Here is a 14,381-nt window from a genome sequence, read left to right on the forward strand (position 1 = left end):
TGCTCCCGGGCCCACCGATCACGCACACCCGACGAGGGAAAAACTCAGGTCTTGGAATCATACCTTAGACAATAACCCAGACACCACCATCACCATCCCTGGGTATGTTCTGTCCCACTGGCAGGATAGATCCAGCAACGGTAGCGGCACAGTGGTATGCAGTTGGGAAACAGTTGCCCTGGGAATCTTCAACATCAATTCCGACCCCATGAAATCTCATGGCATCAGGTTAAACATGGGCAAGGAAGCCTCCTGCTGATTACCACGTACCATGCACCCCTTCTCAACTAAGGAATCATTGCTCCTCCATGTTTCCATGTTGAACACCACTTGGAGGAAGCACTGAGGGTGGCAAGGGCACAGAATGTACTCTGGATTGGTGGGGGGGGGGCTTCAACGTCCATCACAAAGAGTGGTTTGTTTGCACCACCACAGACTGAGCTGGCCGGGTCCTAAAGGACATAGCTGCTAGCCTGGGTCTGCGACAGGTGGGGAAGGAACCAATAAGATGGGAAAACCTACTTGACCTCACCCCACCAACCTACCTGCCGCAGGTATATCTGTCCATGACTGTATCGGTACGACTGTGCGGTGATCACTCCTTGTGGATACGAAGTCCTGCCTTCACATTGAGCGTGCCCTGCATTGTGTTGTGTGGCACTACCACCGTGCTAAATGGGATAGATTTCAAAGATATCTAGCGACTCAAGGCTGGGCAACCATAAGGCACGGTGGGCCTTCAGCAGCAGCAGAACTGTACTCAACCATAATCTGTAACCTAATTGCCCGGCATATCCCACAGTCTACCATTACCATCAAGCTGGGGGATCAACCCTGGTTCAATGAAGAGTACAGGAGGGCATGCCAGGAGCAGCACCAGGCACATCTAAAATTGTGGTGTCAACCTGGTGAAGCTACCACACAGGATTATTTGCATGTCAAACAGCAGCAAGCAATACACAGGGCTAAGTGATTCCACAACCAACGGATCAGATCTAAGCTCTGCAGTCCTGCCACATCCAGCTATGGATGGTGGTGGACAATTAAACAACTCACTCGAGGAGGAGGCTCCACAAATATCCACAGCCTCAATGATGGGGGAGCCCAGCAAATACGAACACATGAGCAAGGAGCAGGAGTAGGTCATTCAACCTCTCAAGCTTGCTCCACCATTCAATAAGATCATGGCTGATCTGATAGTAATCTCAAATCTGCATCCTGCCTATCCCCAATAACCTATCCACCTCTGCCTTAAAAATATTAAAAGGCTCTGCTCCCACCACCTTATCAGGAGGAGAGTTCCAAAGACTCATGAACCCCTGAGTGGAAAATATTTGCCTCATCTTCATTTTAAATTGGTGACCACTTATTTTTAAAGAGTGACCCCTAGTTCTAGATTTTCCCACAAAAGGAAACATCCTCTCCATATCCACCCTGTCAAGTCCCTTCAGGATCTTATGTATTTCAATCAAGTCACCTCTTACTCTTTTAAACACCAGCGGATACAAGCCTAGCCTGTCCAACCTTTCCTCATAAAACAACCTGCCCATTCCAGGTATTAGTCTGGTAAACCTTCTCTGAACTGATTCCGATGCATTTACATCCTTCCTTAAATAAGGCAACCAGTATGGTACACAATATTCCAGATGTGGTCTCTCTAGTGTTCTGTATAACTGAAGCATAACCTCTCTACTTTGTATTCAATTCCCCTCACAATATATGATAACATTCTATTAGCTTTCCTAATTACTTGCTGTACCTGCGTATTAGCCTTTTGTGATTCCTGCACTAAGACACCCAGATCCCTCTGCATCTCAGAACTCTGTAACCTCTTACCATTTAGATAATTTGCATCTTTTAGTCTTCCTAATTTCATATTTTCCAACATTATACTCCATTTGCCAGATCTTTGCCCACTCATTTAACCTATCTACATTTTTTGTAGACTCCTTATGCTCTCTTCACAACTTACTTTCTTATCTATCTTTGTGTCATCAGGAAAGTTGGCAACCATCCCATCCATTCCTCCATCTAAGTCATTTATATAAACTGTAAACAGTTGAGATCCCAGCATTGATCCCTGTGGCACACCACTCGTTGCATCTTGTCAACCTGAGAAAGACTACTCTCTGCTTTCAGTTAGCCAGCCAATCTTCAATCCATGTCAATATGTTACCCCCTATACCATGAGCTTTTATTTTCCGCAATAACCTTTGATGTGGCACTTTATCAAATGCCTTCTGGAAATCTAAGTACAGTATATCCACCAGTTCCCCTTTAACCACAGCACATGTTACTTCTTCAAAAAACTTCAATAAGTTGGTTAAACATGATTTCCCTTTTACAAAACCATGTTGACTGTGCCTGATGACCTTGAGTTTATTCAAGTGCCCTGCAATAGATTCTTTAATAATAGCTTCTAACTATGCCTATGATGTTAAGCTAATTGGCCTGTAGTTTCCTGCTTTCTGTCTCCCCCCTCCCCCCCTTTTTTGAATAAAGGAGTTACATTTGCTATCTTCCAATCTAATGGGATCTTCCCCGAATCTCGAGAGTTTCGGAAAATTAAAACCAATGCATCAACTATCTCATTAGCCACTTTTAAGACTCTAATTTTTCCCTCTTTACTAATCTTTTAACCATCCTTTGCTGTTCCTTATATTCTGTACAATCTTCTGGCCTTCCACCTATATTTGCACAATTACATTTTTTTCCTATAAGTTTGATACTAGATTTAACCTTTCTAGTTAACCATGGATGTTGTGTCCGTCCCTTGGACTTTTTCTTACTCGTTGGAATGTGTCTATTCTGTGTATTCTGAAAAATGCCCTTAAATGTCTGCCACTGCATCTCTATTGACCCACCCCTTAATCTAATTTGCCAATTCACTTTAGCCAGCTCTGCTTTCATGCCATCATAATTGCTCTCATTTAAGTTTTAAAACAGAATCTCGAACCCACTCCTCTCTCCCTCAAACTGAATGTGAAATTCAATCGTATTATGGTTGCTGCTACCTAGGGGCACCTTCGCTACGAGATCATTAATTAATCCCATCTCGTTACATGATACCAGGTCTTATACAGCCTGCTTTCTGGTTGGCCTCTGAACATACTGTTTCAGAAACTATCCCTGAAACATTCTATGAACTCTTCATCTAGGCTACCTTTGCCCATCTGACTTTCTCAGTCCATATGTAGATTAAATCTGCTATGATTATCACCATGCCTTTCTGACGAACTCCGTTTATTTCTTCCTAATGCTCCATTCTACCATGTGATTACTATTAAGGAGCCTGTACACGACTCCCACAAGTGACTTCTTGCCTTTATCAGTCTTCATCTCTACCCAAACTGTTTCCGCATCCTGGTTTCCTGAACTTAGGTCATCCCCCACATCCCATCATTAACTAATATAGCCACCCCTCCAACTTTTCCTCGCTTCCTGTGCTTCCTAAATGTCGTATGGTCTTTAATATTCAGCTCCCAGTCCATGTCCTCCTGCAGCCATGTCTCTGAAATGGCTGCAAAATCATACTTATTTATTTCTATGTGCGCTCTCAGTTAATCTGTTTTGTTTCAAATACTTCGTGCATTCAGATACAGATCTTTTAGTTTTATCCTTTTAACCTTTTCATAGCCTCTAGTCTCATCTGTTGATTTACTGTTAGATTTGTACTCTCTATCCCTTCCTGTCACTATTTGATTTTCATTTTCCTTTCTCTTTTGCCTTGTCTCTACTCTTTGATTTACCACATCTTTCCAAATTTGTACCTTTTCCCCCACTACTTAATTTAAAACCCTTTCTACTTCCCTAGTTATGCGGCTCACAAGAACACCGGTCCCAGCATGGTTCAGGTGTAGACTGTCCCAACTGTACACATCCCACTTTCCCCAGTATTGGTGCCAGTGCCCCACAAACCGAAACCTACTTCTCCCACATCAGGCTTTGAGCTACATATTCATCTCCCTAATCTGATTTGTCCTATGCCAATTTGCATGTGGCTCAGGTATTGATCCAAAGATTATGACCTTTAAGGTTCTGCTTCTTAATTTGGTGTCAAACTCCTCAAACAAACTATACAGAATCTCCTTCTTTGTCCAGCCTATGTTGTTGATACCAACATGGACCATAATGACTGGGTCCTCCCCATTCCACTGCAAGCTCCTCTCAAGCCCCGAGCAAATGTCCCGAACCCTGGCACCGGGCCAGCAACACAGCTGTCTGGACTCATGCTCTTTGCTGCAGAGAACAGTGCCAATCCCTCTGAATATACTGTCCCGTACTACACTACATTTCTTGTAGCTCCCCCAGCTTGAATGGCTTCCGATACCATGGTGCCATGGCCAGTGAGCTCAGCCACGCTGCAGCCCCCACTCTTAGCCAAACAAGCTGAAAAAACCTCAGACCTGCTGGACAATTGCAAGGGCTGAGGCTCCTGCACTCCTGCCCTCTGGGTCCCCTTATCTGCCTCACTTGCAGTCACACCCTCCTGTCCCTGACCACTGATCAAATCAGAAGACTCAATCCTAAGGGGTGTGACCACCTCTTGGAATAAAGTGTCCAAGTAACTTTACCCCTCCCTGATATGCCACCGTGTCTGCCACTCAGCCTCCAGCACAATAACTCGGAACCAAAGTTCCTGCAGCTGCAAGGACTTACTACAGATGTGTTTGCCCTGGATCACACTGGTATCCAGCAGCTCCCACATCCTGCAGTCACAGCACATCACCTGCCCTGTCATCTCCTATATGTGTTAATTAATTGATTGCTAATTAATTAATTACAATTAATTAATCTCACACTTCTCAATAGGTTTTCACACTAACACTAAACTTTACAATACTGATAAAACAATACAGTAATTACAATATTGATAAAACTAATAATACCAATTACTGATTTACCTGGTCCTTCTGCTGCACTGAAGTGGAAATCAAATACTGGAGGCCAAAAAAGAGTAGAACATTAAAAAAAAGCACCTCCTCCCGCCTTTAACCGAACTCCCCACTTAGCACACTTTACTACTTGGAGTAAACCTTACCCATAGCACCTCTTTACCCCATGACCGAATTCCCAAATATACTCACTAGGTCTCTGTCTCACTCAGGCCGAAGTCTGCCCTCTGACCGTGAGCCTCTTACTGACCGTGCGCTTTAAAAGTCCCTTTCCAATATAGAGCTGTAATGAGTCACATCAGTGCAAAATATAAAGCTGAAGCATTTGCAACTATCTTCAGCCAGAAATGCTGAGCAGATGATCCATTTGGCCTCCTCCAGAGGTCCTCAGCATCACAGATTCTAATCTTTAGTCAATTCAATTCACCCAACATGATATCAAGAAACGGTTGAAGGTAGTGGATACTGCAAAGACTATGGGCCCTGACTATATTCCGACAATGGCACTGAAGACTTGTGCTCCAGAACTTGCCTCGCCCCTAGCCAAACTGTTCCAGTACAGCTACAACACTGCCATCTACAACACTGCCATCTACCCAGCTATATGGAAAATTGTCCAGGCATGTCCTGTACACAAAAAGCAGGACAAATCCAACCCAGCCAATTACTGCCCCATCAGTCTACTCTTGATCATCAGTAAAGTGATGGAAAGGGTCATCAACAGGTGCTATCAAGCAAAACTTGCTTAGCAATAACCTGCTCAGTGACGCTCAGTTTGGGTTCTGTCAGGGCCACTCAGCTCCTGATTTCATTACAGCCTTGGTTCAAACATGGACAAAAGGGCAGAACTCAGGGTGAGTTGAGAGTGACTGCCCTTGACATCAAGGCAGCATTTGACTGAGTGTAGCATCAAGGAGCCCTAGCAAAACTGGAGTCAATGGGAATCAGGAGGCAAACTCTCCACTGGTTGGAGTCATACCTAGCACAAAGGAAGATGGTTGTGGTTGTTGGATTCATCTCAGTTCCAGGACATCACTCCAGGAATTCCTCAGGGTAGTGTCCTTGGCCCAGCCACCTTCAGCTGGTTCGTCAATGACCTTCCTCCCACCATAAGGTCAAAAGTGGGGATGTTCGATGATGATTGCACAATATTCAGCACAATTTGTGACTCCTCAGATACTGAAGCAGCCTATGTCCACAAGCAGCAAGACCTGGACAACATCCAGGCTTGGGCTGACAAGTGGCAAGTAACATTCGTGCCACAGAAGTGTTAGGCAATGACCGCCTCCGACAAGAGAAAATCTAACCATCACCCCTTGACATTCAATGGCATTACCATTGCTGAATCCCCCACTATCAACATCCTGGGGGTTACCATTGACCAGAAACTGAACTGGACTAGCCAAATAAATACTGTGGCTACAAGAGCAGATCAGAGGTTAGAAATCCTGCAGTGAGTAACTCGCCTCCTGATGCCCCAAAGCCTGTCCACCAACTGCAAAGCACAAGTCACTCTCCACTTGCCTGGATGAGCACATCAAATGTTCCTTGATGTGAAAAAAGCAGTTACTCTCACCTCAATTTGAGTTCTGCTCTTTCATCCATGTTTGAACCAAGGCTGTAATGAGGTCAGGAGCTGAGTGACCCTGGCAGAACCCAACAACTGTCAAGAAGATTGATATTATCCAGGAAAAAGCAGACCACTTGATTGGCACCCCAGCCACAAACATTCACTCCCTCCACCACCGACGCACAGTGGCAGCAGTGTGTACCATCTGCAAGATGCAATGCAGAAACCCATCATAGCTCCTTAGACAGCACCTTTCAAACCCACAACCACTACCATCTAGAAGGACAAGGGCAGCAGACACATGCAAACACCAACACCTGGAAGTTCCCCTGCAAGCCACTCACCATCCTGACTTGGAAATATATTGCCATTCCTACACTGTTACTGGGTCAAAATCCTGGAAGTCCCTCCCTAACAGCATTGTGGGACTGCAGCAATTCAAGAAGGCAACTCACCACTACCTTGTGAAGGGCAACTAGGGGTGGGCAATAAATGTTGGCCTAACCAGCGATATCCACATCCCATGAATGAATTCAAAAAAGTTAGTTAAACGCAATTTGCCCTCTATAAATCCATGTTGGCTTTGCTTAATTAATTTACATTTGTCCACGTGACTATCAATTTTGTCCAGAATTATCATTTCTAAAAGCTTTCCCAACAGGAAGTTAAACTGAATAGCCTGTAAGGTTTCCCATCACTAAGGCCAAACTGTTTGGCCTGCAGTTTCTGATTTTATCCCTAGATCCTTTCTTGAACAAGAATGTAACATTTGCAATTCTCCAGTCCTCTGGCACCATCCCTGTTCCTAAGGAGGAGTGGACGATTATGGCCACTACCTCCACAGTTTCCCCTCTCACTTCCTTTAGATATCCTCAGATGCATCCTGTCCAGTCTTGTGACTTATCAACATTAAGTACAACCAGTTTAACTCATACCTCTTTATCAACTTATAGACCATCCTGTACCTCAGCTACCTCCCCTTTCACTACAACTTTGGCAGCATCTTGTTCCTTGGTAAGGACAGATGCAAAGTCCTCCTTTAATATCTCAGCCACATTCCCTGATGCCATGTGTCAATCCCCTTTTAGGCCCTTAATTGGCCCCACTCCTCCTCTTACCACACTTTTTACAATTTATATGCTTATAGAAGAATTTGGATTCCCTTTTATGTTAGGTGACAGTTTCTTTCCATACTCTTTCTTTGCTTCTTTTATTTGTTTTTTCATTTCCCCTCTGAACCTTCTTTATTCAACTTGGTTCTTACTTGTATTATCCACCTGACATCTGTCATATGTGCCTTTTTCTGCTTCATTTGCTCTCTATCTCTTTTGTCATCCAGGGAGCTCTGGATTTGTTTGCCCAACCTTTCACCTCATGGGAATGTACCTTGACTTTTCACAAACTATCTCCTCTTTAAAGGCAGCCCATTGTTCAGTTTCAATTTTACCAATCTTTGATTCCAATTTACCTGGGACCGATCCGTTTTCACCCCTTTGATGTTGACCCTCCCCCATCTCTGTTGTACTTTTTTTTGCTCCTTTGAGGCACTCCTTAAAACCTTCTTCTTTGATCAAACATTTGTTCGCCTGCCCTAGTTTCACATTATGTACCTCAGTTTCAATTTTGTTTAATAATGCTCCTGTGAAGAGCCTCAGGATGTCTTACTATATTAACAGTACCAAATAAATGTTGATACTTGTTGTTATTCATAGCATATGACCACTTGGAAAGTAAATAGACCATTTGCAAGTTATTTTAAGCTCTAAAATTACTCAAAAATGTCTCTTTGGTATTTGCAATTACTTCCACATTTCAACATCACCCATCTCCTTTTATTCCCCTCATCTCCCCATGTCCTATCACTTTTCATTCCCATCTCAGCCACCACTGTTCTTTCCCACCTCTCAATCATCATCTTGCCCCTCTGGTTATTCTTTCTTACTCTACTCCCCACCTTTGTTCCTGGGACTCAATAATAATTCCTGCAAGTCAAGAAGATTGTCTGTGGTTTCCTTGGGCAGGAGTGCAGAACTGAAAGGGAATTACTGCTTTATTGTGTGGATTCACAACATCACATTCCAAGTACTGGAAAAATACTGGTTTTAATAATTTTGATGAAAAATCCCTGTTCAAAATATGCTGTACATATCCAGGTTACTTTGTTTCAAATTTACAATATTTTAAAAAAATTTTAAGTTACCAAATCATTCTGAATGAACAATATTTGTTAATTACCTTTGACAAAATCTTCCTTCCCATTGTGTTGAGAGAGAAGGAAGGAAGTGCTCAAGATTGCAAAATAATCAAATTATAACAATCTACCTTCAATTTCCAGTTCAGTAATGACAAGTGGACTCAGGTTAGGTGAAGAAAATGCAGTAAAGCTTCCAGCATCAATTTTTTTCACCCGATTTCCTCTGTATAATCTGTGTTGAAAATACAGACCAACCTAAATAATTGGACAAAATGTCAGTAATGCAAATAAAAGTTAATAAATAGGCTACTGAATTATCATAACAAATAAGATCAGACATCTGATCTCGTCTGAGGCACACACTTACCTCTGGTATAACATACTGGCCGGCAATCAGCAGTGCCCCCAGCAAATTATCAATGGCATCATTTCTCATCTCATAGATGGGTATCTAGGAAAACAATGGAAGCTGTAAAATCTGATTTGGCAAAGCATAACATATGTAATGGAGTACAATACTAAATTCATTGGTTAGAGATTATTGAGGAAACTAGCTGTTATGCATGACTTTTTTGTTACACTATATGACTCGTTATTTCCTTCCACCCAGCTCCCCGCATTCCCCCAAAAAATACATGTGGCCAAGATAACTGTTGAATGATCCACTCTCAATGAGGATCCCCAATTTTTGAGAATAAGAAATAGGAGCAGGAGGGGACCATATGGTGTTTCAAGCCTGCTCTACCATTTAATAACATCATGGCTGATCTCAGTGCCACTTACCGACATAATCCCCATATCCCTCGATTCCTTTAGAGTCAAGAGATATGAACCTTGGCTAAATTCAACAACAGAGCAATCAGGACCCTCTGGGATGGAGAATACTAAAGATTCACAATCATCTGAATGAAAACAAATTCTCCTTATCTCAGTCTGAAGTGGCCGACCCTCTTCTCCTGACTCTCAACTGGGTGACTGGGAGTAGCTAAACTAGGACCAGTTCCAATTCCCATTTAAAGCTGGACGGGTTGACAATTGACCTTTCCTCGCGAAATGCTCCCTAGCTTTAGATCTCTAGCCAGGGGAAATAGCATCTCAGCATCTACCCTATTAAACTTTCTCAAAGTCTTATGTGTTTCAATGATATCACTTCTCATTTTTCTAAACTCAGACAGAATCAGCCCATAATATTGGCAACCTTCTCACCCCATGAAGCTTCATGTACTGCACCTCTTCCAAGTTAAGCATATCCTTCCTTAGGTACGGAGACAAAAACTATACATTGTACTCCAAATATGGTCTCAACAAAGCTTTGTACAATTGTAGCAAGTTTTTGGGCTGGATTTTCAAGTTTGGGCAGGAAAGGTAAGTCAAGACAGTTTCTTGACATCTGCCTTTTCCCCCTTCTCATAAAAAGAAAAAAAACCACATTGCATACACTATAATTTGCAGTTCTAAGTTACCCACATACACAGTTTAAAAAGAAAGTCATCACAGCAAACAGAAAACTATTTCTGGGTCCCAAACTTGCTCCTGGGGGGCAACAAAATTGAATCACAATTTTCATGGGGCAACCTCTTAATTGATGTGGAGATGGCTTTTTGTCGCCAACTAGTGGCTGTGGTGATGGGAATGGAGTCAACCCAGTTGAAATAGGGTCTTGATTTAAATTCACCATGGCAGCCACTTTGAGTGGTGGAAAAGAACAGCAAAATTTCCCAATGAGTTTTCACCTGCACTGCTGTCTTCCATTATGTCTCAGGAAACCAGAAGCCTGCAACCAGGACAGGGCAACCCCTAATTTTTCTGACAGTGACATGGAGGTCATGCAGGAAGCAGTGAGGGAGATTCTCCTCAGGGAGGGTGGTAGAAGGAGGCCACCCATTCAGAATAAAAGGCCAGGTCAAAATCAAAGCCACAGATATCAACGGAAGCATTGTAAGGCAAACCTGGATCCAATGTCAGAAGAGGTTCAATGACCTGATAAGCTCTGGCAAGATGAATGTAACCTAACCCTCAGGACAAGTCTCTGAGTTATTCACCCCAAGAGACACACCAGCTCAGGAGACTCAGTGTGTATGCTGCTCCTTGACATAGGAAGGCTGTTCCATCTGGTGGATAAAATGGCTTCTCCCCAAAGCCTTAGTTTCATTCAAGAAGACCTCAGCAGTTACATGACTATGGCATACAGTACATTAGAGGCAGCAGTGCACAAGAGCATTTCTCCAAACATCCCCCTTTTCATAAAAAGAAAAAAAACACATTGCATACACTATAATTTGCAGTTCTAAATTGCCCACATACACAGTTTAAAAAGAAAGTCTTCACAGCAAACAGTAAACTGTTCATCCTAGTCTGTCTCACTTCCACCTGTCACTACATATGCATTGCACACATAAATGTTCAGGTCTTCTAATAGTATGCATGCGAGTTGCTGTCGGTTGTTCATCTGCGTCTGCTGGTTCCAAGGGAACTGGGTTGCCTCTCCAGGGAATGTTGTTGCGTGACGAGTATTGTTACTGATCCTTTGCATTTGCTGGGGAGTAGTTGACCTCTGATGGTCATTCCATTACTTGTTCAGTTGGTGAAATCAGCTCTTTCTTATTAGCTGCCTGCTGTGAATGCAGCTTTTCTGGTTGCACATATGTGTCTACGATTGGGGCGATATATCTGATCGTTTACTTTCATCATATACAATCAAGGTGATAACTTCTCTACACAGGTTCCAAGTTGCCAAGTGGGCTGATTTTTGTTGGGAGCATTGAATGTTTCCACTCCAACCGGCTCTCTAACTCTCAACTCTGGCAATGATTTGGCCGCTTTTTCAAAATGAAATTTGACTGTTGTTTTATTTTGATTTTGTCACTCACTCCTGTGACTACTTCTGGCTTCAGTAGACTTTTAGCTATTGGAAGAATAGTTTGGGTGTGGTATGACATTAGTCAGTAGGCTCGGCTACTTCCCATGCCTTTGGTATGTATGTTTCTCCACTCTAGGATCGCCTTATACACATGTGTGCTGTATCTACTCGATTTTTTGATGATCGCTTTCACAACCTGACAGTCATGCCTCCATTGCCAGTTACAGGATTCTTTGTGGTCAGATGACCATCAATTGTTCTTGGCAGCTTTTCCTTCTGCTCTTCTGCCCCCCAATGCCAGGAGGTGACAACTCCCTATACTGCCCAAGCACTTACTGCTCAGTCTCCCTGCCAACTACTCTATGCCAAGGGCAGCTGCTTGTTAGTGGCCGTGAACACCTCTGTGCCATTCACCCTTGTATGAAGCCCAGTTAATCCCCTGGCCATGACTGGCTCTGCACTGTGTGCCCACCTCCCTTCTTCTAGTTCACCCCAGGCAGCACATGCAGCCCATGCACCCCCATGAAAATCTCATTTCCACAAACTCTTGTTGAGCTCATCAAGCACTTCAATTGGCCTTAGTTAGGGATTGGGTGAAATCATGATCCCACCCTTCCACCAGCCCCGGTTAAAGAAGGTGGCTTCATATTTTCAGGCCCCGTCCACCTCTGTTTGCACCCCTGGTCAGATCCGAAAATTCAGCCCTTCTTCACAGTTCTACTCCAAACCCCCTTGTGATACAGAGCAACATACCATTTCCCTTTCTAATTGCTTGCCGTACATGCATGTTAACTTCCTGTGTATCAAATACAAGGACATCCAAATCTCCCTGCACGCCAATATTTGACAGTTTCTCAGCACTTAAAAAATATTCTGTTTTTCTATTCCTCTTACCAAAGAGAAATCATATTCGGCAAATCTATTAGAGTTTTTTGAGGATGTAACTTGCAGGGTAGATAAAAGGGGATCAGCGGACATTGGATTACCAAAAAGTATTCACTAAAGTGTCACACAATAGGTTGTTACACAAGATAAGGGCTCCTGGGATTGGATAGTAAAATAAATTATCTTATTTCCCTATCTTAGACTACATCTGCTGCCTTCTTGCCCACTCACTTAATCCAACTTTATCCCTTTGCAGACTCCATGGCCAGAATTTTACGGCCCCTCCAGCCCAATGGGATATTACAGTCCTGCCAAACTGAATGGAGATTTAAATGACTTGCCAGGGGGAGACATGTCGCGGCAAGGCTGTAAAATCCTGGCCCATGTCCTTCCTGTAGGTTACTTTCTCAAAAAGCTTTGCATTCTCAGCAAACTTGGATGAATTATACTTGGTCCCTTCATTGAAATCATTAATATAGACAGTAAATAGCTGAGACGTCAGCACTGATTATTGTGGCATGGCAATAACCTGCCAACCGACAAATGATATTTATTACCACTCCCTGTTTTCTGTCCTTTAACCAATTCTTTACTCATGCTAATGAGAAAATAAGAAATAGGAGCAGGAATAGGCCGTTTGGCACCTCAAGCCTTCTCCATGATTCAATAGGTTTATGGCTGATCTGATAGTGGCTTTAACTCCTCTTTACTGACTGCTCCCATAACCTTTGACATTCTTATAGATCAAAAATCTGAAAACTCAGCCTTGAATAAATTAAATGACTCACGCTCCACTGCTCTCTCAGGTAGAGAATTCCGAAGATTAATGACCTTCTGAAAGTAGAAATTTGCCCTCATCTCCATCTTAAATGGGAGACCCCTTATTTGAAAATTGTCCCCAGTTCTAGATTCCCTTAGCAGGGGAAACATTCTCTCAACATCTATCCTGTCAAGTCCACTCAGAATCTCATATATTTCAATAACATCACCTCTCATTCTTCTAAACTCCAACCTGCTCAACCTTTCCTCATAAGACAGCCTTTACATCCCAGGAATTAATCCAATGAATCTTCTCAGTAATGCCTTCACTGCCAGTATATCCCTCCTGAAATAAAGAGACTAAAACTGTACACAGTACTACTCTAGGTGCAGTCTCACCAACACCCTGTATAGCTGGAGCAAGACTTCCCCACTTTTATACTCCATTTCCCCAATCAATAAAGACCAACATTCTATTTGCCTTCCTAATTACTTGCTGTACCTGCATGCTAACCTTTTGTGATTCTTGTACAAGGACAGCCAATCCTTCAATACTGAAGCATTCTGCAGTCTATCTCCATTTAAGTAATGTTCTCTTTTTCTACTCTTTCCACCAAAGTGGACAGCCTTACTTTTCCCACATTACACTCAAATTTAGGTGACCATGACAGAGTAAAAACTACTGTTCTCAATGCATATGAGTGGTACCAGACACTGACAGACAGAAATTTAGAAATTTGAAAAGAAAACTGAGCCATACTTTGTGGGATTTGCTAGAGAGAAGAACATGATAATTGATAGAAGGTATAAGTCAATAAAGGTTAAACAAGACTTTGAGAATCCTAGGGAGGTGTTTCTGGTGGAAGAATTCAAGAAAGGTATCACTTTAGGAATAAGGCAAGAAATAATAAGGTATTAGATAGGGTCAGAGTAAGAGGGAATGCAATAAGGTCTCAATTAGTATGTAAGCATACAAAGCGTGGTCAATAAGGTAGGTGAGCTGCAGGCGCAGTTAGCCACATGGGATTATGATGCGGTGATAACACACGGTGGCCCAAAAATGTGCAGGACTGGTAGAAGGTTTGGCCAATCAACTGTTCCAGCAGTGCCACAGGGAGCAGTGGTCACTGCAGGCAGTCCAAAAAATGAACAGCAATGGAGCCAGACTCTAAGATAAGTCTGGGGTCTTGCTGAGGCCAGGTTGGTAGGCTCCATTGA

The 14,381-nt window shown here is 42.9% G+C and overlaps 1 protein-coding gene across 1 annotated transcript in view; it reads right to left on the bottom strand.

Moving 5' to 3' along the window:
• LOC121292343 (60 kDa lysophospholipase-like) overlaps positions 1–14,381 on the bottom strand; it is a 119,224-nt gene that overhangs the window by 63,646 nt on the left and 41,197 nt on the right. The window contains 2 exon segments of the mRNA XM_041214195.1: positions 8,788–8,914; positions 9,027–9,110. Coding sequence (XP_041070129.1) covers positions 8,788–8,914; positions 9,027–9,110 — 211 coding nt within the window.

This window comes from Carcharodon carcharias, chromosome 20 (genome assembly GCF_017639515.1).
Source record: "Carcharodon carcharias isolate sCarCar2 chromosome 20, sCarCar2.pri, whole genome shotgun sequence".
Lineage (NCBI taxonomy): Eukaryota > Metazoa > Chordata > Chondrichthyes > Lamniformes > Lamnidae > Carcharodon > Carcharodon carcharias.